Source organism: Cynocephalus volans, chromosome 1, assembly GCF_027409185.1.
Source record: "Cynocephalus volans isolate mCynVol1 chromosome 1, mCynVol1.pri, whole genome shotgun sequence".
Lineage (NCBI taxonomy): Eukaryota > Metazoa > Chordata > Mammalia > Dermoptera > Cynocephalidae > Cynocephalus > Cynocephalus volans.
Window position 1 is genome coordinate 7,621,892 of NC_084460.1, and position 26,211 is coordinate 7,648,102.

General features: G+C 37.1%; 1 protein-coding gene across 2 annotated transcripts in view; it reads left to right on the forward strand.

The window, feature by feature from the left end:
- USP18 (ubiquitin specific peptidase 18) overlaps positions 1–23,390 on the forward strand; it is a 54,642-nt gene extending 31,252 nt beyond the window's left edge. The window contains exons 5-11 of one of the 2 annotated variants that reach the window (XM_063112320.1): positions 11,442–11,521; positions 11,811–11,957; positions 12,311–12,406; positions 12,964–13,131; positions 20,759–20,890; positions 21,399–21,448; positions 22,834–23,390. In XM_063112320.1, coding sequence (XP_062968390.1) covers positions 11,442–11,521; positions 11,811–11,957; positions 12,311–12,406; positions 12,964–13,131; positions 20,759–20,890; positions 21,399–21,448; positions 22,834–22,879 — 719 coding nt within the window. In that variant the 3' untranslated portion in view covers positions 22,880–23,390. The remainder of the gene's footprint in view (positions 1–11,441; positions 11,522–11,810; positions 11,958–12,310; positions 12,407–12,963; positions 13,132–20,758; positions 20,891–21,398; positions 21,449–22,833) is intronic. The other variant, XM_063112329.1, reaches the window with a different exon arrangement.
- Positions 23,391–26,211: the final 2,821 nt, after the last annotated feature.

Consider the following 26,211-nt stretch of genomic DNA (forward strand, 5'->3'; position numbering starts at 1 on the left):
TCTTGCACTTCTTTTGCTAAATTTTTTTTCCTGAGTATTTTATACTTTTTGATGTTATTATAAATGGAATTCTCTTGATTTTATCCATAGATTGCTCATTACCAGTGTATAAAGATACGTTTGATTTTTGTGTATTGTTGTTACTGCAATGTTGCTACTTTAGAACTAGCTTATTAGTTCTAATTTTTTTAAAGTAGATTCTTTAGGATTTTCTGTATATAAAACTATGACCAATCCTTTCTATTTATTTTCCTTGTTTAATTGCCCTGGCTAGAACCTCCAGTACACTGTTGCATAGAAGCAGCAAGAACAGATATCCCTGTCTTGTTTCTGATCTTAGGGAAGAGCTTTGAGTATTTCATATGATGCTAATTGGTTTTTCAGAGATGGTATTTATCAGGTTGAAGAAGTTTCATTCTACTTCTGTTTTGCTAAGTTTTTATTATGAAAGCACGTCCGATTTTGTCAAATGCTTTTCTGTATCAATTGAGATGATCATGTGGTGCTTGTCCTTTATTAATCTGTTGTATTTTATTGATTAATTTTTGGATATTCAGCCAACTGTGCATTTCAGGTATTGATCCCAGTTGGTCATGGTGTATATTCTGTCTTATGTTCTGTTGGATTTAGTTTGTTAGCATTTGTTAAAGATTTTTGTGTCTATATTTATAAGTGATATTAGTCTGTAGTTTATTTCTCTCGTGATGTCTTTGTCTAGTTTTGGTATTAAGATAATACTGGCCACAAAGAATGAGTCAGGAATGTTCTCTGTTCTTCTGTTTTTTGGAAGAGTCTGTGAAGGGATAGCTATTAATTCTTCATATGTTTGGTAGAATTCACTAGTTAAACCGTCTGGGCTTGGGCTTTTCTTTGTGGGAAGTTTTAAAATTCCTGATTCAATCTCTTTCCTTGTTACAGGTCTATTCAAATATTCTATTTCTTCTTGATTCAGTTTGTGCTATTATTTTCATACAAATGATATCTTTATGTATTATAAACATGTCCACGTAGTTTTATAATTATTGCTTTATGGAGTTGTCTTTTAAATCAGTTAGAAGGAGGTAAGAGTTACAACAGAAATGTTTAAAGACCACGAATAGCCAAAGCAATGCTGAGCAAAAAAAATAAAGCTGGAGGCATAACACTACCTGACTTTAAGCTATACTACAAAGCTATAATAACCAAAACAGTATGGTACTGGCATAAAAACAGACACACTGACCAATGGAATAGAATAGAGAATCCAGAAATCAACCCACACACTTACTGCCATCTGATCTTTGACAAAGGCACCAAGCCTATTCACTGGGGAAGGGACTGCCTCTTCAGCAAGTGGTGCTGGGATAACTGGATATCGATATGCAGGAGAATGAAACTAGATCCATACCTCTCACCGTATACTAAAATCAACTCAAAATGGATTAAGGATTTAAATATACATCCTGAGACAATAAAACTTCTTAAAGAAAACATAGGGGAAACACTTCAGGAAATAGGACTGGGCACAGACTTCATGAATACGACCCCAAAAGCACGGGCAACCAAAGGAAAAATAAACAAATGGGATTATATCAAACTAAAAAGCTTCTGCACAGCAAAAGAAACAATTAAAAGAGTTAAAAGACAACCAACAGAGTGGGAGAAAATATTTGCAAAATACACATCTGACAAAGGATTAATATCCAGAATATATAAGGAACTCAAACAACTTTACAAGAAGAAAACAAGCAACCCAATTAAAAAATGGGCAAAAGAGCTAAGTAGGCATTTCTCTAAGGAAGATATCCAAATGGCCAACAGACATATGAAAAAATGCTCAACATCACTCAGCATCCGGGAAATGCAAATCAAAACCACATTGAGATACCATCTAACCCCAGTTAGGATGGCTAAAATCCAAAAGACTATGAACGATAAATGCTGGCGAGGCTGCGGAGAAAAAGGAACTCTCATACATTGTTGGTGGGACTGCAAAATGGTGCAGCCTCTATGGAAAATGGTATGGAGGTTCCTTAAACAATTGCAAATAGATCTACCATACGACCCAGCCATCCCACTGTTGGGAATATACCCACAGGAATGGAAATCATCAAGTCGAAGGTATACCTGTTCCCCAATGTTCATCGCAGCACTCTTTACAATAGCCAAGAGTTGGAACCAGCCCAAATGCCCATCATCAGATGAGTGGATACGGAAAATGTGGTACATCTACACAATGGAATACTACTCAGCTATAAAAACGAATGAAATACTGCCATTTGCAACAACATGGATGGACCTTGAGAGAATTATATTAAGTGAAACAAGTCAGGCACAGAAAGAGAAATACCACATGTTCTCACTTATTGGAGGGAGCTAAAAATTAATATATAAATTCACACACACACACATACACACACACACACACATACAAACCGGGGGGGGGGGGAAGAAGATATAACAACCACAATTATTTGAAGTTGATACAACAAGCAAACAGAAAGGACATTGTTGGGGGGGAGGGGGGGAGGGAGAAGGGAGGGAGGTTTTGGTGATGGGGAGCATTAATCAGCTACAATGTATATCGACAAAATAAAATTTAAAAAAAAAAAAAAAAAAAAAAAAAAAAAAAAAGAAATGTTTATATGATCTTCTGTATTTTCCTCCATAGTTGTCTTTACCAATACTGTTCTGTTTCTTGTAGGGCAAGTCTGTTAGTTACGAATGTTCTCATTTCTTGTTTATCTAAGAATGTCTTAATTTCTCCTTTTTAAAAACTGAAACATAATTGATTATACATGTTTGTGGGGTGCAGAGTTGAGTATCAATACCTGTGTAAAATGTGTGATGATCAAGTCAGGATAATTAGCATATTCATATTACAAAATGTAATCATTATTTGTGTCCTTTAACCATTTTCTCGCTAACCACCTTCCCTCTTTCCCATCTCTAGTAGCCACAGTTCTGTTCTTTCCTTCCGAAAGTTCAATGTATTATTGTTATTGTTCTTTCATTCTTTTTAATTTATTTATATTTTTAGCTCCCACTTAATGTGTGGGGACATGTGGTATTTCTGTTTCTGTGCCTGGCTTATTTCACTTGACGTAATTTTTTCCAAGCTCATCCATGCTGCTGTGAATGGCAGAACACCATTCTTTTCTATGGCAGCATAGTATTCCATTGTGCATATATACCACATTTTCATCATCTGTCAGTGAACACTTAGGTTGGTTCCATATCCTGGCTATTGTAGATAGAGCTGCGATAAACATGGGAGTGCAAGTATCCCTTTAACATGATGATTTCCATTCCTTGGGGTAAATACCCAGTAGTGAGATTGTGAATTCTATGGTAGTTCTATCTGCAGAAACCTCTGCACTGTTTTCCATACTGGCTGTCCTAATTTACAGTCCCACCAACAGTGTAGGAGGGTTCCCCTTTTTCCACATCTGCACCAGCATTTGTTATTCTCTGTCTTTTTGATAATAGCCAGTGTAACTAGATTGAGAAGGTATCTCAGTGTGGTTTGGATTTGCATTTCCTTGATGGTCAGTGACGTTGTGCATCTTTATCATGTTTTTGTTGGCCATTTATATATCTTCCTTCAAGAAATGTCTTTGCAGTTCCTTTGTTCAATTTTAAGTCAGATTACTAATTTTTCTCCTGTTAAATTGTTTGAATTCCTTGTATATTCTGGATGTTAATGACTTGTCAGATATGTAGTTTGCAGATATTTTCTGCCACTCTGTAGGTTGTCTTTTCACTCTGTTAATCGTGTCTTTTGCTGTGCAGAAGTTTTTTTTAGCTCAATATAATCCCTTTTGTTTATTTTTTCTCTTGTTGCCTGTGCTTTCGGGAATATAGTTATAAAGTACTTGCCCAGTCCTACTTCCTGAAGTGCTTCCCCTGTATTTTCTTTTAACAGTTTTTTAGTTTCAGTTCTTGTATTTAAGTATTTAATCCATTTTGAGTTGATTTTGGTAAATGGCAAGAGATACAGATGTGGTTTCATTCTGCTACATATAGATGTCCAGTTTTCCCAGCACCGTTTATTGAAGAGGGAGTGTTTTCCCCAATGTATGTTCTTGGTGCCTTTGTCCATAGTTTTGTTTTTTCCAGAATGTTATATAGTTGGAATCATAAAGTATGTGGCCTTTTCAGATTGGCTTTTTTCACCTGGTAGTATTCATTCAAGGTTTTTTCATGTGTTTTCATGGCTTAATAGCTCATTTCTTTGTAGCACTGAGTACTATTCTGTTGTTTGGATGTGCCCCAGTTTATTTATCCATTCACCTGCTGAAGGATATCTTGATTGCTTCCAAGTTTTCGCAATTATGAACAAAGCTTTTGTAAACATCTCTATGTAGGTTTTTGTGTGGACAAGTGTTTTCAACTCACTTGGGCAAATATCAAGGAAAGCAATTTCTGGACTTCTGTAATAGTGTGTTTAGGTTCTTAAGGAACTTTTCAACATTTTTCCAAAGGGGCTATGCCATTTTGCATGCCCATAAGAAATGAATTAAACTTCCCATAGCTCTACATCCTTTGCCAGCATTTTATGTTATCAGTGTTTTGGATTTTGGCCAATATAATAGGGGTATATTGCTATCTCATTACTTTAATTATCATTTCCTCAATGACTTATGACATTGAGTATCTTTTCATATACTTATTTGCCATCTGTATATCTTCTTTGTTGAAGGGTCTGTTCCATTCTTTTTCCTATTTTATAATTGAGTTGTTCATTTTCTTTTTATTATTATTATTTTCATCGACACTTAATGGTACATATTATAGGGCACAATGTGATGTTTTGATACATGTGTACACTGTGTAATAATCAAATCATGGTAATTAGCATATTCATCATCTTGCACATTTATCATTTCTTTGTTGTGAGAACATTCAAATCCTCTCCTCTAGCTATTTGAAATGTACAGTGCATTATCTGTATATTTCATCATTAGCTATAGGCACCCTACTTTGCAATATGGTACTAGAACTTACAACTCCAATGCGTCTGTCACATTGTGCTCATTGACCATCCTCTCCCTATCTTCCCCTTCCTTCTGTTCTTCCCATTCTCTGGTAACTATTTTTCTACTCTCAACTTCTATAAGATCAATTTTTTAATTTCCACATATGAGTGAGATCATGTGGCATTTGTCTTTGTGTGCCTGACAGTTCACTTAACATAATGTCCTCCAAGCTCATCCATGTTGTTGCAAATGACAGTATTTCATATTTTTTAGGGCTGAGTACTTTTTTAAGTGGCATATTTAAATGATTATATCCTCCATTCTGTATATGCTCATATACCACACTTATTTACCCATTCATTCGTTGATGGTCATCTAGGTTGATTCCATAACTTGACTATTGTAAATGGTGCTGCAGTAAACATGGAGATGCAGCTGTCTTTTTGACATTCAGATTTAATTTCCTTTGGACATATACCCAATAGTGGGATTGCTGAATCACATGGTAGTTCTATTACTTTTAATTTTTTGAGGAACCTCCATACTTGTTTTCCATGACAGTTGTACTAATTCATCTACCCCCAACAGCGTATAAGAGTTTCCCTTTCTCAAAATTGTAACTTTCGTTTGTTATATTTTGTCTTTGATAATAATAGTTATAACTGGGGTGAGGCAATATCTCATGCTTTTCATTTGCATTTCCCTCATGGTTTGTGATGTTGAGCATTTTTTAATATACTTGTTGACCATTGGTATGTCTTCTTTAGAGAAATGTTTATTCAGGTCGTTTGTCCATTTTTAAAATTGAATTATTTATTTTGTCTTATTTTTGTTTTGCTACTGAGTTGTTTGAGTTCCTTATAAAGTCTGGGTATTAACCCTTATAGATGTATAATTTGCAAGTATTTTCTCCCATTCTGTAGGTTGTCTTTTGACTCTGTTGATTGTTTCCTTTGCTGTGCAGAAGCGTTTTAGTTTGATGGAATCCCATTTGTTTATTTTTGCTTTTGTTGCTTGTGCTTTTGAGGTCTTGTCTGAAATATCCTTGTCCAGGCCAATGTCATGTAGAGGTTCCCTGATGTTTTCCTCTAGTAGTTTTGTAGTTTCAGGTCTTATATTTAAGTCTTTTCGATTTTGAGTTGATTTTTGTATATGGTGAGAGATAGGAGTCTAGCTTCATTCCTTTGCATGTGAATGTCCAGTTTTCTCAGCACTGTTTATTGAAAAGAATATCCTTTCCCCACTGTGTGCTCTTGGAACTTTTGTTGAAAATCAATTTGCTGTAAAACATGGATTTATTTATGTGTCCTCTCTTCTGTTTCATTGGTCTATGTATCTGTTTTTGTGCAAATACTATGCAGTTTTGGTTACTATAGCTTTGTAGTATATTTTGAAGTCAGGTAGTGTGATGGCTCCATCTTTGTTTTTTTTTTTGCTCAGGATTGCTTTGGCTCTTCAGGGTCTTTTGTTATTCCATATGAATATTAGAATTTTTTTTCTATTTCTGTGAGGAATGACTTTGCAATTGTGGTAGGAGTTGCATCAAAGCCATAGGTTGTTTTGGGTAATATGGGTGTTTTAACAATGTTAATTCTTCCTACAAATGAACACGAGAGATCTTTCCATTTATTTCTATCCTCTTTGATTTTTTTCATCAGTGTTTGGTACTTTTCGTTGTAGAGATCTTTCAACTTCTCGGTTAAATTTATTCCCAGGGTTTTTTTTGTAGCTGTTATAAATGGGATTGCTTTCACAATTATTTTTCAGATAGTTTGCTATCAGGTGCAGTGGAATGAATTTCCACTGCCCCAAACTCAGTGAAGCTTAATCCCCACTGTAACTGTCAAGGGTGGGAAATCCTATTATGATGAAGGATGGGGCCTTGAAGAGGTGAGTAGATTGTGAAGACCATGCCCAAGTAAATGGAAAAATCCACTGATGGTTTAATGGTGGTCATGGGCTTGGTTCTGAGGCTTTAAAAGGAGAAGGAGTGAAGAGTTAGCTTTCTGTCTGCTCTGCCGTTCTCACCATATAACACCCAGCTTTGTTGTGAAGAGTCATTACCCATCCACGAGGCTCTTACCAGATGTGTTCCCTGGACTTTGGACCTCTCAGCCTCTGAAACTGTAAGCAAGAAATATTGTTTCTTTACAAATTACTCCGTTCCAGGTATTTAAGTTATAAGCAACAGAAACTGACTAATTTATCAGAGTATAGAAATGCTACTAATTTTTGTATGTTGATATTGTATCATGCGACTTTACTGTATTCATTTATTAGGTCCAATAGTTTTTTTGTGTAGTCTTTAGGTATTTCTCTATATAAGAGCATTTCATCTGCAAATAGAGAAAGTTTGGCTTTCTCTTTTCCAATTTGGATGCCTTTTATTTCTTTCTCTTCCCTAATTGCTCTGGGTAGGACTTCCAGTACTATGTTGAATAGTAGTGGTGAAAATGGGCATCCTTGTCTTTTTCCTGATGTCAGAAGAAAAGCTTTTAACCTTCCCTTAATCGGTATGATGTTAGCTATGGGTTTGTCTTATATGACTTTTATTAGATTGATGTCTGTTCCTTCTGTACCTAATTTGTTGAGAGTTTTTATCATAAAGGTTGTTGAATTTTGTCAAATGCTTTTCAGCATATATTTAAATGATCATGTGTTTTTTTTTTAACCATTATCCTGTTTTGTGATGTATTACATTTGTTGATTTGCGTATGTTAAACCATCCTTGCATCCTTGGTATGAATCCTTCTTGACCATGGTGAATGATCTCTTTAAAGTATTGTTGTATTCTGATTGCTAGTATTCTGTTGAGGGTTTTTTGCATTTATGTTCACCAAAGATGTTGGCCTGCAGCTTTTTATTTTTGTTTCTTTGTCTGGTTTTAGAATCAGAGTAATTAATACTAGCCTCTTGGAATGAGTTTGGAAGAGTTCCCTCTTTTTCAGTTTTTTGGAATTTTTGTGATGAATTGGTATAAGTACTTCCTAAAATGTTTTGCAGAATTCAGTAGTGAAGCCATCATGCTTGGACTTTTCTTTCATGGGAGACTTTTTAGTATTGCTTTAACCTCATTGCTCATTATTGGTCTGTTCAGTTTTTTTTTTTCTTCTTGATTTCATCTTGGGATGTTGCATGTGTCCAGGATTTATCTATTTCTTCTAGGCTTTCCAATTTGTTGGTCTGTAATTGCTCACAGTAGTTTTTTCTGATCCTTTGTATTTCTGTGGTTTCAGTTGTATGCATCCATTTTTGTCTCTGATTTTATTTGAGTCTTCTCTCTTTTTTTTTTTTAAGTCTGGCTAAATGTTTGTGAATTTCATTTATCTTTTCAAAAAATCAACTCTTCATTTTATTGATCATTTGTATTATTTTTTAGTCTCTATTTTTGTCTGCTTTGATTTATTATTATTTCTTTCCTTCTATTAATTTTGGGTTTAGTTTGTTTTTCTATTTATATTTTTTAGTTCCTTGAAATACATCATTAGGTGTTAATTTGAGATATTTCTTTGATGTAGGCATTTATTGTTATAAAATTCCCTCTAAGGTCTGCTTTTATTGTATCCCATAGGTTATGGTATGTCATATTTCAATTTTTATTTGTCTCAAGAAATATGCTCAATTCTCTTTTAATTTCTTTATCGACCCATTGGTTGTTTAGAAGCATATTTTTAATTGTTGAGTATTTGTACAATCTTTGATTTTTTAAAAAATTGATTTTTAGTTTTATTCCATTATGGTGGTCAGAAGATACTTTCTATGATTTTGATGTTTCTGAATTTGAAATTTGTTTTGTGGCATAACATATGATTTGTCTTGGAGAATTTATCATGTGCAATTGAGAAGATTGTGTATTCTGTATCTGTTGCACGGAATATTCTGTAAATGTCTGTTAGGTCTATTTGGTCTAGAGTACAGTTTAGAACTGATGTTTCTTCGTTGATTTTTTTGTCTGAATGATCTGTCCATTGCTGAAAGTTGGGTGGGTAAAGTCGTCTACTATTATTGTACTGTAATCTCTCTGTCTCTTTAGATCTGTTAATGTTTGCTTTATATTTTTAGGTTCTCTGATGTTAGGTGCATATGCATTTATGATTGCTTTATTCTTTTGGTGGATTAACCCCTTTATCACTATATAATTGCCTTGTTTGTCTCTTTTATAGTTTTTGACTTGAAGTGTATTTTATCTGGTATAAATAGAGGTACTGTTTGCTTTCTTTTGATTTCATTTGCATGGAGTATCTTTTTCCATTCATTTACTTTCAATCTTTGTGTGTCCTTACAAGTGAAGTGAGTCTTTTTTAGGCAGCATATTATGGGTTTCCTTTTTTGTTTTTGTATTCATTCAGCCACTGTATGTCTTTTAATTGGACAATTTAGTCTACATACATTCATTTTAAATTTATACATAATAACTTGGTACAGTCATTTTGTTACTTGTTTTCTAGTCATTTTTATTTTTTTTTTCAAAGTCCCCTATGGACATCTTATTTCCCAGATTTTTCTTTTAAGTTTTTGATTGGGTTCTTGTGTGCCCAACTGGTATTGTAGCCTCAGGTAACTGCAGTGTTAAACAGTCATCACAGGTTGTTTTACACAAGTACCCTGGGTATAGGGGTTTTCTTGCTGAGTGAGCTCTGAGTCAGGCCAAACAATGACAAGGCCCCAATGACAATGCCCTGAGAATGGGGCTTTTCCATATAGCTGTGAGACAGGTCAAATTATGAAAATGTCCCCAGGAAAGGACTTTTTGAGGCGATCCTGTCCTGGTCTGCCTCATCTGGCACTTGCAAGAATGTTAGTTTTCACAGCGTCTGTGGTTTCAAGACTGCTTGTTTGTAAGGCTGCTTAGAGCTGGGGAGAGAATGCGGACAGGCCAAGTTTAAAAACCCTATCTTATGACTTAAGTTTAGCAGTTTTTCTTGAATAAACATTCCTCAGATTGTTGTAAACTTTTGATTAATTTCTCAAGGTCTGAAAAAGTTGATTTGGACGATATTCACCAGCAATTTTGCTGCCTTTATGGAGGGATAGATTCACGGAGGCCCTCACTCCACGATTTCAGTTGTACTCTCACCGTTCTTTAGCTTTCTAGAGCAGTTTGTACACCTTAGGAAGTTTTTCTTCTTCTTTAGATTATGATTATGCGGTTACTTGTCCTTCACTAGAATATAAGTTCCCTGGGGACAGAACCTTTCTCTGGCATGTGTAATGCCTTGCACAAAGAGATGTTAAGTGAATCGCAGGTTGGGAAATCCCTGTATTTCTTAGTTGAATGGGCACTCTTCCTTCTGGTGTGGTCAGAGGAGGCAAAATGTCTCCATATGGCAAGGTGATTCAACTTCTTTTACATCCAGCATCGGCTCTGTGACAGGCAACCTTCTTTAAATAATTTCCTGGAAAACATCAGTTCAACCCTGCAGCTAGCCTGTTTTCTTTGAGTTTTGGGGACATTATCCTGGAATATGGATTAAATAATCTATTCAACTAATATGTGATGCTTACCTGTTATGTGCCAGGTATTGTGCTCATGCTGTAGACAAGGGAACAAGGCTGACAGGGTCTTTACCACAATGAAGCTTACAGTTTAGAGGAAAGACAATCCTAAAACAAAACCCCAAAATTTTAAGTACAAATCGTACAGTTATAAGGGAAACAAAATGCTATTGAGATGGGAGAGTTAGTACATTTACATTATCCACCTTTTCTTGCAATGGCACAGTTAGTACATTTACAATATCTCCCTTTTCTTGCAATATCTCTGCATTTTGGCAATCTATCTTTTTCTAAAATAGACCTTCATGTGTTTTAAATTTTCTTTTGCTTTCTAGGTTTCTTTTAAACAATATTTTTAAAGTTATTTATATCTGTGCACAACACTTTCGGCATCACATTTATTTTTATAACCTGTGTAGGATTCACTGTTTAATTCCTGCCCCCAGTTAACCAGCATCATCTGACACTCAGATGGCCTTTTCCCTACTTGTTTTCCCAGACACCTTTGGGGAAGAGCTTGGTCCTACATGAGTACTGGGAAACTGCTCAATTTTTAGGAGAGTGAATAAAGAAAATACATAAAAGGGAAGAGAAATTAATGCCCATAGGACTCCCGTTTAAAGAGTATTGGCTTAGTACAGACATAGGAGAGAATCCACTATTGAGTATAGGTTCGATCTTTTTGGGTCCCCCAGTGGAGGCCAGCAGGGGTGGGTGATAAGTAAGAGGACAGGAAACTTATGTCATGCAATGGGATTAGAGCTTAAATTTTAAGAGTCTTGAAAAAAAAATCAATACCAAGCTTGTTTTTCATGTATGGAACACCTAAGAGGTAGTGTCTTAGCCTTAGAACTTAGCCTTTTCAGGAAGGGGGAAGGCTAGGAAAGGACAAAGTGGTGAGTGTTCATGTGCATCTAGGTAGTTAGGGCACGTGGACATGCAGCTCGTCTCCGTTGACATTGGGCTGTTTCTTTTCTCTTTGGCCAGTGTTTGTCCAGCATGATGCTGCTCAGCTTTACCTCACAGTCTGGAACCTCATTAAGGACCAAATTACTGACGTGGACTTGGTAAGAGCCTAGAACTAGAGAGCTCAGAAGTATAAGATGCTGCGCATTTAACTAATCTAGCTATTGCTCATGTAATTTGTAGAGAGGGATAAAAGAGTTGATCCACATAAAAAGTTTATCACAGTTCCGTAACATTATTACTCTTATTTTGCACCTTCATGGGGAGGGCAAAGAGCATTAGTGGCTACCATTTCTGGAGCTTCTGTTTGGTGGCTCCAGCTTCTGGAAATTGGCATGACCTGATTTGGGCTTTGTATCCATCTTACCTTTCCCCTCTTCTCTCTTGCAGGTAGAGAGGCTGCAGGCTCTGTACACAATCCGGATGAAGGAGACCTTGGTTTGCCTTGATTGTACTGTGGAGAGCAGCAGAAACACTAGCATGCTAACCCTCCCCCTTTCTCTTTTTAATATGGACTCAAAGCCCCTGAAAACACTGGTGAGGGATTTCTCTTGTGAATTTGGTATTTCCACACAATCCAACATTTCCAATTCCCCCTTGCTTCTTTTATCTATTTAATTTGCATGGCTCTGGTCAATTTATCTTTTGATTTGGCAAAAACATATTTTTTCCCTTCTCATTCTACTATCCTCTCACTGCTCCCTTAACAAGTGCGCCTCCCAATTTTGTTTTTCCAGTTGGTAGGTACTTTTTGAGATACTGCCAAGTGTATCACAGTGGGCCAGACATTAAGTGGGGCACGGAGAGGACCAGAAGAAAGGTTTAAAGGAGGTTGTACTCTGGATCGGAAATACCAACCTTGCTTTTCCTTGTTCTCCTGGGTGGGACAGGAGGATGCCCTGAACTGTTTCTTCCAGCCCAGGGAGTTATCAAGCAAAATCAAGCTCTTCTGTGAGAACTGTGGGAAGAAGACCTGTGTGAAACAGGTACTCACTCCCTAAAATCAGATACTTCACTGGTCCGGGATTGCCCCTGGTGGATTTCCTGATGGAGTCATCACATAGTTCCTGAGGGTACCTCATGGTGATTAAGGGAGGGAAACTGGGTCAGGCTGGTATCGGGGATCCTGGGGTTGCTGATTTCCAGAGCTGTGGATGTGGCTTCTCAGATCACATCATTGAGAGGGGACAGAGCCTTTTAAAAACAAAAGGAGGAGGTCCAAGAGCAGTGGGCAGAGTTTCCCCTCATGGTGAGACCGGTTCCCTAGAGCAGACTCCGTCGTTCCCCCAGGTTCTGGTGCCTGTGCAGAACCCTGGGGCTGCTTGTGACTTCTGTGGGAGATGGTGCAATGGTGTAACAGTCAAATGTTGCATTGTTCTTGGAGGAGCTCAGCAGATTCAGGGAATGGGAGCCTTTAATTCTGTAATATATCATCAAACTTCCTCTTTGGGGGAAGAACATACCACCAGCCCTGATATTTCTCTGAAGCTACCCATTTGAAGTGCCTCAGGATTTCATCTCCACAGTGCTTTTGCCTTTTTAGGTCTTGAAGCTGATCCATTTGCCCCAGACCTTGACAATCCACCTCATGCGGTTCTCCAGCAGGAATTCACAGACTGAAAAGATCTTCCACTCACTGTATTTCCCTCAGAGCTTGGATTTCGATCAGGTCCTTCTGGTTAAGCAAGACCTCTGTGATGCTGAGAAACAGGTGAGCTGCTCCTTACCTCCCTTCCACGCTGCATCTCATCAGACCCCATGTCCTGTAGATTTTACCTTCCCTCACCCTAAGCTGCTGGGAGCCACCCATTCATCAGAAATGGTGTTTTCAGGTGTCTTCTCTGTGTTGTTTTCTCATCTAAGAAATCATGTCCTCTGCTGGCTGTGCTTGGGACACAAACAGAGAGGAAAACTCAACAACATCTTGTGATTTATAGAAAAATATTCAGATAGTCAAGAAACACTTTTTTTTTTTTTGTAGAAAAAACAGCATTTGAATGTTGGAAACCTGTGTGTTCTTGAATAGCAATGATGGGTTGTTATCACCACGCCATCACCACCAGCCTTTGTTGTTTTTAGTTGCTTTTCTTTCCTTTTAAGATTCAAAAGACTTTCTTATTTCTAAATATTGGGTTTGTACTCATATGCCTCACAGCACTGAGGGAAGGAACCCATAATTCAGTACTTTCCTTTTAAAATAACATGTGAAGTACTTACAAATGCATAGTTAAACATGACATTTTGTCATAAGTGTAGTAACAACCAAACTTCTTTATTAAAATAGCCTATGCCCACTTTGATGATAATAATAAAGTAGCCACTTGGCTGGGCTAGATTTAATCAGAGTACTTTAATTTAGTTGTCCTGAGATAATCACTTATTGGGAGAGTCTGAGAAAAAATGACATAAATATTTTTTCCCTATATGTTTGAAATGCCCCATTTAGAAAAATTAGTATTTATGCAAACACATACATACATGTCTACTTTTTGGAGTATCTGTTTTGTTTCATTGGTCTGTTTGTCTATTCATGCTGTAGAGCCATGGTATTTTAAAAATTAAGTCCTGATAATATGTTATAATAATACCTATTATAACATGGTTTCTTATTCCTGGCATATACATTCATAAGATTCTCATTTTCTCACCTTGTTTTTAATCAGGCATAATCTGCCTGATGAAGTATATTTAAACATTTATATGGAATAATAAAAGACCACGCATAGCCAAAGCAATGCTCAGCAAAAAAATAAAGCTGGAGGCATAACACTACCTGACTTTAAGCTATACTGCAAAGCTATAATAACCAAAACAGTATGGTACTGGCATAAAAACAGACACACTGATCAATGGAATAGAATAGAGAATCCAGAAATCAACCCACACACTTACTGCCATCTGATCTTTGACAAAGGCACCAAGCCTATTCACTAGGGAAGGGACTGCCTCTTCAGCAAATGGTGCTGGGATAACTGGATATCCATATGCAGGAGAATGAAACTAAACCCATATCTCTCACCGTATACTAAAATCAACTCAGAATGGATTAAGGATTTAAATATACACCCTGAAACAATAAAACTTCTTAAAGAAAACATAGGAGAAACACTTCAGGAAATAGGACTGGGCACAGACTTCATGAATACGACCCCAAAAGCACGGGCAACCAAAGGAAAAATAAACAAATGGGATTATATCAAACTAAAAAGCTTCTGCACAGCAAAAGAAACAATTAACAGAGTTAAAAGACAACCAACTGAGTGGGAGAAAATATTTGCAAAATATACATCTGACAAAGGATTAATATCCAGAATATATAAGGAACTCAAACAACTTTACAAGAAAAAAACAAGCAACCCAATTAAAAAATGGGCAAAAGAGCTAAGTAGGCATTTCTCTAAGGAAGATATCCAAATGGCCAACAGACATATGAAAAAATGCTCAACATCACTCAGCATCTGGGAAATGCAAATCAAAACCACATTGAGATACCATCTAACCCCAGTTAGGATGGCTAAAATCCAAAAGACTCTGAACGATAAATGCTGGCGAGGTTGCAGAGAAAAAGGAACTCTCATACATTGTTGGTGGGACTGCAAAATGGTGCAGCCTCTATGGAAAATGGTATGGAGGTTCCTCAAACAATTGCAGATAGAGCTACCATACGACCCAGCTATCCCACTGTTGGGAATATACCCAGAGGAATGGAAATCATCAAGTCGAAGGTATACCTGTTCCCCAGTGTTCATCGCAGCACTCTTTACAATAGCCAAGAGTTGGAACCAGCCCAAATGTCCATCATCAGATGAGTAGATACGGAAAATGTGGTACATCTACACAATGGAATACTACTCAGCTATAAAAACGAATGAAATACTGCCATTTGCAACAACGTGGATGGACCTCGAGAGAATTATATTAAGTGAAACAAGTCAGGCACAGAAAGAGAAATACCACATGTTCTCACTTATTGGTGGGAGCTAAAAATTAATATATAATTCACACACACACACACAAACCGGGGGGGGGGGAGAAGATATAACAACCACAATTACTTGAAGTTGATACGACAAGCAAACAGAAAGGACATTGTTGGGGGGAGGGGGTGAGGGAGGAGGGAGGGAGGTTTTGGTGATGGGCAACAATAATCAGCCACAATGTATATCGACATAATAAAATTAAAAAAAAAAAAAACTTCTAGCCTCCAGAACCACAAGAGAATAAATTTCTGTTGTTTCCAGACCAAAAAAAAAAAAAAAAAAAAAAAAAAAATAATTTTACCACTTACAATAGACACTGTTATGGAAAATTTCAAATATTTATCTAAGTAGTTAGGAATTATACAGTGAATCCCCATGTATCTATCAGGGAGCTTAAGCAGTTACAAACTCATGGCCAGTCTTACTTTACCTATATCCCCACCCTCTTCTTATACCTGACCCTCTACTGGATTATTTTGAAGCAAATCCCAGACATACTATTTCATTTGTGAATATTTCATTATGTCTCTTTAAAGAATAAGCACTCTTTTTCTAAACATAACTATATCTAATAATTCCTTCATATAATAAAATATTCAGTTCATGTTCAGATTTCCGTGGCTGTCCAATAATTTATGCGGCTTGTTTGAATTTAGATCCAAACAATCTACACTTGTATTTAGTTAAGTTTCTTTCTTTCTTTCTAAGTTTCTTTTAGTTTTCTCCTTTTTTTTTCTTTTCCTTGCAATTTATTTGGTTGAAGAATTTTTTATATTCCAGAATTGGCTTGTTGATGTAATTTAACATATTCCTCTAACCCTTTTATTTCTCATAAACTGATATGTAGTTGGATCCAGATATTGCCCTGCGTTTTCTGAAGTCCAGCATATAAATAGAGAATAATTTGAACCCTACATTTTGGGTGACACAGCATCACTTGCATTATCCTAACCCTCTTTTCTCCCTCACTTATTCTGTTTCCAAAGTCTCAGGTTAGAGACATTATTTGACTGTGGTGAAACTAGGATAAAATGTTCTTTTTTTAAAAAAGTACTTTCCACTCTAGTGACTCTACCAAGTTGCCCACTCTAGCTGAGGAGCTGCTGAACACCTCATTGTCACCGTCAAAGTCCAAGGTCCTAATCTTTAACCCCATGAAATCCTACCCAGGGTCACTCACTCCAGCTAAGGAGTGGCAGAGCACTCTAGTGCTTCTCCCAAGAGCTCAAGACCTCACCCATGATCCCAGTGACCCATCCCAGTTTCAGCAAGGAACTGCCAAGCACCCAGCACCTAGGCCATGGAGGCACTCACAGACAACTCCAATGTTGAATACAGTCAAAGTAATCACAGAGAGACTACACTGCATCTGTCTGGAACCAAACCTGAAACACTATCTGACTGTCCACTACAGAGTACATCTACAGGAAGGAGTCTCTCCCCTTGAAAGCTACTTCAGAGTACTAGAAGAAGCAACTGCTAAATGAGATATCAATGTAGGGATACTAGAAATATGAAAAAAATAAAATATGATACCCCTAAATGAATACAGAAACTCTCTTGTGTCAGGCCCCAAAGAAAAGGAAATCCATGAAATGCCTGAAAAGGAATTCCAAACAATAATCTTAAGGAAACTCAAAGATATTCAAGAAAACTCAGATAGACAATACAATGAGATGAGAAAAACAATCTGGGATCTGAAAGAGGAATCAACAAAGAGACATCTTGAAAATTAAACAAGCAGAAATCTTGGAACTGAAACATTTATTCATTGAAATAAAAAATATGACTGAAATCTTAAGCAACAGGCTAGAGCAAGCAGAAGAAAGAATTTCTGAACGCCAAGACAGGCTTTTTGAAATAACCTGGCAGGGTTAAAGAAATTTTATTTTAAAAATATAGCCTACCAGATCTATGGGACAACCTTAAGCATACAAACATTAGAATTATGGGTGTTCCAGAAGGGGAGGAGAAAGAAAAAGGCATCAAAAACCTATCTAATGAGATAATAGCTGAAAACTTCCCAAATTTTGGGAGAGAGATGGATTTCGTATCCAAGAGGCTCAAAAATCCCCAAACAGATTCAACCAAAAAGGTCCTCTCCAAGACACATTGTTGTGAAATTGTCAGAAGTCAAAGAGAATTCTGAACACAGCATGAAAAAAGCATCAACTCACAAATAAGAGAACCCCCATCAGACTAACAGCAGATTTCTCAGCAGAACCTTACAGCCATGAAAGAGAAATAGTGTCTTTCAAAAACAGAAAAACCAAAAAACACCAAAATATTTCAGGAATTTAACACCACAAGACTGGCCCTACAAGAAAGCCTCAAGAGAATTCATCTGGAATCCAAAGAATGATAATCATGATAATTACCATCATGAATACATGAGAAAGAATAAAACCAAATGGTAGTGTAGATATACAATGAGAAAGCGAAAGAAACTATATTATCACTACACAAAAAAAGTAAATAGGAAAGACAGTAAAATGCCGGAGACCAGCTCCAGTCAAGTTGGGGGCCCTTGAAAAAGGGATGAAGAATCGGTGAAAATAATAAACACAGGCAGAGACCTCGGTTCCTTTGAAGCACGTTCTCACTCTGCAGGCTGTCAGCGCTGTCGCAGCCAGAGCAGCTAAAGCAGCTGAAGCAGCCTTCAGACTGAAAACAGCATTTTTATTTGTTACACAACACGGGAGAGTTAATGTGGGCATTTTAACTACATAAACCTTTAAAATTATTAAACCAATAGTTAAACGGAAACTTTTCTTAAAATTACATCAGTTCTCATAAAATTAATAATCCACAAGGTTAAGTAAAACTCGGTGGTCAGCCAATACTTTCTGGTGATTATATCTGTTGTGGTCGATTAGTCCGTGACTTGCTGTACTTGATGTTTTTCACCATTTTGTTTCTTTTCTTCTTGCCCTCGTATTAACCTTAAACTTATTACTACCAGTAAGCATAAATTATATGTCTGACTCAAAATTGAGACGGCAGTGATTACAGTTACAAAGTGTTAAACAAACCTTATGTATATTTTTAACTTTTAAGTACTATAAAAAAAATTCTAACAATTATATTTAAAACTTATAAATCTAACAATTAAACTTATAATCAACTAAAAATTAATGATTCTCATATTTCTATAGGCATGAACCTATTGTTCATTTGGAAAAAGAATAAAGGATATTTAAACAGCTTTATCATGCGTGTACTTAATATAACGGCTGTGTGGCCCAATGTAAAGTGTCAAAGTGCACAGCACCATCCCTCACAAAACCAGGTGCATTCAAAATTCCATCTATAATCTTTATCTTTAGGAGGGAAAGTTGCGCATCGTATGTTTTTGTCCCAATATCTTACTAAGATGTTTTTATTTAACTTAGGACACCAATGAGTAACAGGGTTTCTACGCATTCTTTCTCATAAACTTAATTCTTCTTATAGTATCTTTTTCCATTAATTCCAACCATTCTCTTACCATTAATGTAATCCCCTGTAAATGACATTTGCCAATTTAAGTCATATTTAGGACGTCTCCTAGAGGGTACCAAATTTTTCCTTTTCCCATTTTATAACCCATATAACCATTTACCCAGATGGTGGGAAGAGGGTGGGGATTTCTATTGTTTATTAATTTCTTCGGTAAAAACAATTGCTCATGGTTACTCATAAGGTGTTTTTAAAATAACCGTTGGTGTAATAAATTGACTCAAAAGGGACAATTTGGAATTGTTCAATCTTCCTGGATCTTTTGTGGGATAATCTAATTTTATGACAACAACTGTTTGTGTGTCATTTTTTTTGCATCTTTTGGAAACTCAGGAAACTGCCATGCTGACCAAAACATCAAAAGAGAAAGCAAAAGCAGCACCACTATGCCGAGGCAGAGATCTTTACAGTGAAAGCAAGTGCTGGTAGCTGTGGCCCTGCCAGCAGCTCTCCCTCCGGGGCCTTGCCAACTCGGAAAGGGCAGCCCAAGCTATTCTTTTCAAGACCCCACCATGGCCTGGACCGTGCCAATAAAAGGGAAAGAAAGGAACAAAAGATACATAAAACAACCATAAAAGTCAATAAAATGATCGGAGTAAGGCAATACCTTTCAATAACAACCTGAATGTAAATGGATTGAATTCCCCACTTAAAAGATAAGGACTGGCTGAATGGATTAAAAAAACTAGATCCAACTACATGCTGCTTACAAGAAACTCACTTTGCCTGTAAAGAAACACACAGACTTATAGTGAAGCGATGGGAAAAGATATATCACACAAATAGAAACCAAAATGATCAGGAGTAGCTATACTTATATCAGATAAAATAGACTTTAAACAAAAAAACGGTAAAAAGAAACAAAGAAGGTCATTGTATAATGATAAAGGGATAAATTCATCACGAGTATGTAACAGTCATATATATCTATATATATGCACCCAACATCAGAGCATCCAGATATATAAAGCAATTATTATTGGGTTTAAGGGAGAGATAGACCGCAATATAATAATAGTTGGGGACTTCAATACTCCTCTCTCAGCATTGTACAAATCATCTAGATGAAAAATCAGCAGAGAAACATGGGATTTAAACTACATATGAGATCAATTGGACTTGACAGACGTTTACAGAACATTTCACCCAACGACTACAGAATATACGTTCTTCTCATCAGCACATGGAACATTCTCTAGGACAGACTACATGTTAGTCCACAAATCAAGTTTCAACAAATTTTTTAAAAAATTGTGGTTGGAAAACATATTTGAAAGAGTTTGCTCCTCTGCTTAAAATGTTCTAATGGTTCCCCATCACTCATGGAATAAAGCTCTAATTCTTGACTTGGCCTTTGTAGCCTTATCTCTTATGACCTCACAGCACCCTCTCTGTTTTCCACTTCTTCATATGATCTGCTCTGTTATGCTCCTTAGCCTTTGCAATTTTGGGGTTTGCATTCAAGAATACCCCCTTCCAGTAACTTTTCTGGCAGTCTTGGTCATCCCTCAAGATCAGTTCAAGCACGTCTTTTCTGGGGAGCTTTCCTCAGCTCCCTAGTCCTTCCTCAGCTTCTCCTTTTTTTTTTTTTTTTTTGGCAAAAATCAGATCTTCCCAAATCATCAGTAAAGACATCTGGTATAAAACATGCCATTATAATTCTGGTTTATATATTTTTCCTTTAATTAGTGGTGAGATTCTTGAGGTCAAGGACTGTTTTCTGGCATCCTTGATGTACCAGTGCCTGACATACAGTAGACAATGAATAATGTGCAATGAAATAAATGTTTCCTTATTTGAGACTAGGGCTAGAAAAGAAGGGCTGATGGGTGAATTATTTTGTGCCTTGTCTCCTTCCAGTGTGGAGGACAATATGAACTCTTTGCCGTGATTGCCCACGTGGGAATGGCTGATTTTGGTCATTATTGTGCCTATATCCGGAATTCTATGGATGGAAAGTGGTTCTGCTTCAATGACTCCAATGTTTGTTGGGTGAGAAACATTATCCAAAATTGCCTCTTGCCCTGGATTAGCCCCCGCTAATAAATTCTGAGCCCAGGATGGATCCACAAGGTCAAGACACGCTGTGGTCCTGTTCTCTGTGTGTGGTTCCTTGTTTGAGCTTTAAAGCCCTTTTCTGCACAAAGTTCCCATCTGGTTTACTGCTCTGTAAGAGTCCACTCACCTCAGTGTCTAGGTTTTTGTTGCTATAGGCCCAGTGCCCTATCATTTCCTGCTCTGTAGGAAGCATCTGGAAAGTGAGAAGAGTTAGAAATATTTAAGTTAGAAACCTGGTATGAGCATAATCAAGTTTAACCAGAGGGACAGGGATAAGAAGTTATACATGACGTCCTATCACTAGATGCTCCAGGTCTTGGGAGTGACTAGGCGTGGGTTTGTCTGGAGAAGTGAAGGAGGTTAAATTATAGTACCCTGTACTCTATGGATGCTTAATAAATGTCAACTGGCTGCTTGACTTCATCTGTTTGTGCACTTCCAGGTGTCCTGGGAAGATATCCAGTGTACCTATGGGAATCATAACTACCGCTGGTAAGAGAAGCATGTGGGTAGTGGAAACTGATGAGCTCACACAGGGTTCTCCCCAGTGACTAACTGTTTAGGCTCATCGTTCAACACCCATCCCTCTACACCATGCTTTTCTCACAATTTTGACTCCAGTAATATTAACATATTAAGTAGTTCCCCAAACACCATGTCCTCAGTTTTCTCTGTATGACTACGCACATTGTAGTTCCTGGTCTGTATTGCTGCCTCCAAATATGCCATCTAGGTAAACTCCCACTCCTGTTCTAATACTCACAGCCTTTTCCTATTCTGTGAAGCCTTTATTGATTATTCCAAGCAGATTTGTAGGGGCTTCTTGTATGCTTTTACTGCATTTTGAGCATACTTCCTTTATAGCAAGTATCACACTGGTTTTTTTTTGGACCGGTAAGGGGATCGCAACCCTCAGCAGGGTGTGGTCTGCACCATGCTCAGCCAGTGAGCGCACCGGCCATCCCTATATAGGATCCGAACCCGCGGCCTCGGTGCTCCCAGCGCCGCACTCTCCCGAGTGAGCCACGGGGCCGGCCCCACACTGTTTTTTACTTGTTTGATTACATAACTTTTTTTCACATTAGACCATGAACTGTTTGGGAGAAAGTATCACTCTTTTCATTTTTCTTTGTCTGGCACTGTGGATTGAATTTAGTAAGTATTAATAAATAGTTTTAAAATCAATACTGCAGAGGGAAAGCTAGAGAGAAAAAAAGCTGGATGAAATTAAAGCAGAGATACTTTACATTGAGTTTCTGGATTAGGGGTGACATTTTATACCAAAGATGATATTTGAAATGATTTTCAGCTGCAGAGGTAGGCCTGATCATTTGAAAAATAATGAATTAGGTGAAACTTGTGTTTGAAATCCTCTGCCAACCTTCTACTTTTCATCTTTCTCTTCCATTTTTTCCCCCAAGCATCTCTTAGATCCCCAGTCTTTGTAACTTTCTGGTTGTCCTTGATTCCCCCACAGTTTAGATCAAGGGTTGGAAAATTTTCTCTGTAAAGGATCATGGAGAAAATATTTTAGACTTTGCAGGCCACACAGGCTCTGTTGCAACTACTTAACTCTGCCCTTGCAGCCCAAAAGCAAACATAGACGTTCCATGAATGCGTGTGCATGGCTGTATTTCAATTAAGTTTATTTGCAAAAACAGGGTTGAAGTTGGCTGTGATCCCATAATTTGTCAACTCCTGATTCTGATGTTCACTAATACCAAATTTCCCAGATCACTCTGAGGTAATGGAAAGATGAAGACTTGATCCAATGACCTGGAAGTTTGCTGATGCTTGTCTTGTCATGAATTAATAATGTATCATTTCATGATGGATATTTCATTTTGCTATGCTGATGCATTTTCTCTTCTTTCTAGGCAGGAAACTGCATATCTTCTGGTTTACATGAAGATTGAGTCCTAATGAATATACCATAAATCCTCAGAGACTGACAGACTGTCATTTTCCTTCTAAGAGATTTTGCAATAAGGAGAAAGCATCATTTTCAAACTGTATAATTAAGCTTTATTTTCAATTGGGGTGATTATCAAAATATTTAACAATGACACCGTACAGGGCCTGATCTGTCAGAATAGATACTTTCCCCAGTGGACCCTGGCTGCATGGTTGGATCCGGTTCTTGGGTGCTTCTTGCTGTGCAAGGCATTAACCCTGTAGCTGGGAGATCATGGGGCATCCAGGTGCTCCAAGGGAGGAGAGCAGTGGTAGTGAAAGGTGTTTTGGTGGCGAGGGGAAGTAGTATGGAAGTATATCAATATTTTACAACTGGTGTGACTGTACTGGCTGAATATCAGTCCCGTTTATAATTTTTATTTTTAGAATCCATGTTAATTCTATGTAAATCAAATGTTTCGTAATTGTTATTCACTTATTAGGCAAATGTTTATTGATTACCTCTTTTCCGTACGATAGTGTGCTAGACACAGTAATGAATAAAGTTTTTTTTCCCCCCAATAGGAGTTTGAACTTTAATGGGGGTGGAGGGTAATTAAAACATATAAAATACTGAGTATTTGTGCTATGGGAATCTAAAGGAAAGTGAAATCAGTTCTATTGTGGGACCCTGGGGGAAGCCTTCAGGCTGAAAGGCAGTTCGGGTGGAGGACAACCATTTATAGGGAAAAACATAGTCAATGGCATGGCTGAAAAAGGCAATGCTCAAGCTTCAAAGACAATCCGCACACCTGGCTTATCTATACCGTGGAAGCAAGTGGGGTGAGGGACAAGGATGGGGAAGAAGTAGGTGGAGCTCAGAATGTGGAGGGTCTCTAACTAGGCTAAGAAGCTTGGATGCAATTTGATAGGTAATGAGTAACCATTGAAGGGGTTTGAAAAGAGGAGGAACACTTGGTTGTGTTCTGGTAAAACTAATATATTGGGGGTTGACAATATGGATTAGAGACAGGGATGGTAGCGGGAATGGAAAGGTATTTACTGCCACTAGAGCCATTTCAGAGGAAGAATCAATGTGGGTGGTGAGAGAAGAGGGGTCCAGGAGAGTTCGATACCAACGTGGGAGGTAAGCAGGGTAGATATTATTATCCCCGTTTTATAGATGAAGCAATTGAGACATTAGGATGTTTAATGGCTATTCTTTTATTTGTTTATTTTATTTTAATTTTTGATTACATATATTTATGGGGTACAGAGTTGACTATCAGTACTTGTGTATAGTATGTGATTATCAAATCAATATTATTAGCATATTCATCATTACAAATTGTAATTACTCTTTGTGTTCCTTACCCAATTACTCTCTAGCTCCTCTCCGCCTCCCCTTTTCTCACTTATAGTAACTATAGGTCTCTTCTCTCCTTCAGCGTTTTATTGTGGACTTTGAGCATTTTTTCATGTACCTGTTGGCCATTTGTATGTCTTCCTTTGAAAAATGTTGACTTAGCTCCTTTACCCATTTTAAAATTGGGTTATTTGTTTTTTAGCAGTGGAGTTGAGTTGCTTGTATATTCTGGATATTAATCTGTTGTCAGATATTAGTTTGCAAATATTTTCTCCCATTCTGTAGGTTGTCCTTTCACTCTGTTGATTATTTCCTTTGCTGTGCAGAAGCTTATTAGTTTGATAGAATTTCATTTGTTTATTTTTCTTTTCTGCCTGTGCTTTTGGGGTCTTATTCATAAAACCTTCACCCATTCCCATGTCCTGAAGTGTTTTCCCTATGTTTTCTTCTAGGAGTTTTATAGTTTCAGGTCTTATACTTAAGTCTTTGATCCAATTTGAGTTAATTTTGGTATATAGTGAGAGGTATAGGTCTAGTTTCATTCTTCTACACCTGGATATCCAGTTTTCCCAGCATCATTTACTGAAGAGGCTGTCCTTTCCCCAATATATGTTCTTGGTGCCTTTGTCAAAGATCAGCTGGCTGTAAGTACCTGGGTTGATTTCTGGGTTCAGACGAGGTCAAATTGTCATTGTTCATAGATGACATGATTGTATATATAGAAAACCCCATTACCTCTACAAAAAAAACCCCTAGAGCTTATAAATAAATTCAGTCAAGTTGCAGGATATGAAATCAATGTCCCCAAACCAATAGTGTTCTTATACACCAACAGTGAACATGTAGAAAAAGAAATCAAGAAAGCAAGCCCATCAACAATAGCTACCAAAAGAATAAAATACCTAGGAATAAATTTAACCAAAGAGGTGAAAGATCTCTACGATGAGAACTACAATACACTGCTGAAAGAAATTAAAGAGGACACCAACAGATGGAAAGACATTCCTTGTTCATGGATTGGAAGAATAAATGTTGTAAAAATGTCCATATTACCCAAAGTAATCTACAGATTCAATGCAATCCCCATCAAAATACCGATGACATTCTTCACAGAAATAGAAAAAACAATCCCAATCCTAAAAATTCATATGGAACAACAAAAGACTTTGAATAGCCAAAGCAATTCCCAGCAGCAACAGCAGCAGCAGCAGCAACAACAACAACAACAAAAACTGGAGGCAGCTGTAGTAACCAAAACAGCATGGTATTGGCATAAAAGCAGACGCATGGACTAATGGCTATTCTTTTAATATGCTATAAATTATTTTAAGTTTACTTTTATTTAATTTACTATAATTAATTTTTCCATTTTTATTGGTAAATATTTAGGGCACTCCCATTTTTTAACTACTTAAAAAATGCAGGGTGGATACTTTTAGATATATTTTTGTGCACGTGTGTAAATATTTCTGTAGGTACTGTTAAGTGAAATTACTGGATCAAAGGACATAGGTGTTTAAAAGTTGTAATAGGTACTGCTAAGGCACTGTTAATTTAAATCCCTATTAGCACCAATTACTTTTTGAATTTTTAAATTAACAACACTATTTTGATTGACAAATATGATTATGATTGTATACATTTATGAGGTACAATGTTATGTTTTCGTATATTTATACAATGTGGAATAATTAAATCAAGCAAATTAACATATCCATCACCTTGCTTACCCATTTTTTATGGTGAGACATTTGAAATTTACTCTTAGGTACTTTGAAATGTACATTATTATTGAGTATAGTCATTCTGCTGTACAACAGATCTCAAAACCTATTCCTCCTGTCCATCTGAACCTTTGTACTCTTTGATCAACGACCCTTATTTCCTCCTACTCCACTCCCCCATCCCCACCCCAGCCTCAGGTAACCATTGTACTCTCCTATAAGTTCAACTTTATTAGTCCACTTATAAGTGAGATGATGTGGTATCTGTCTTT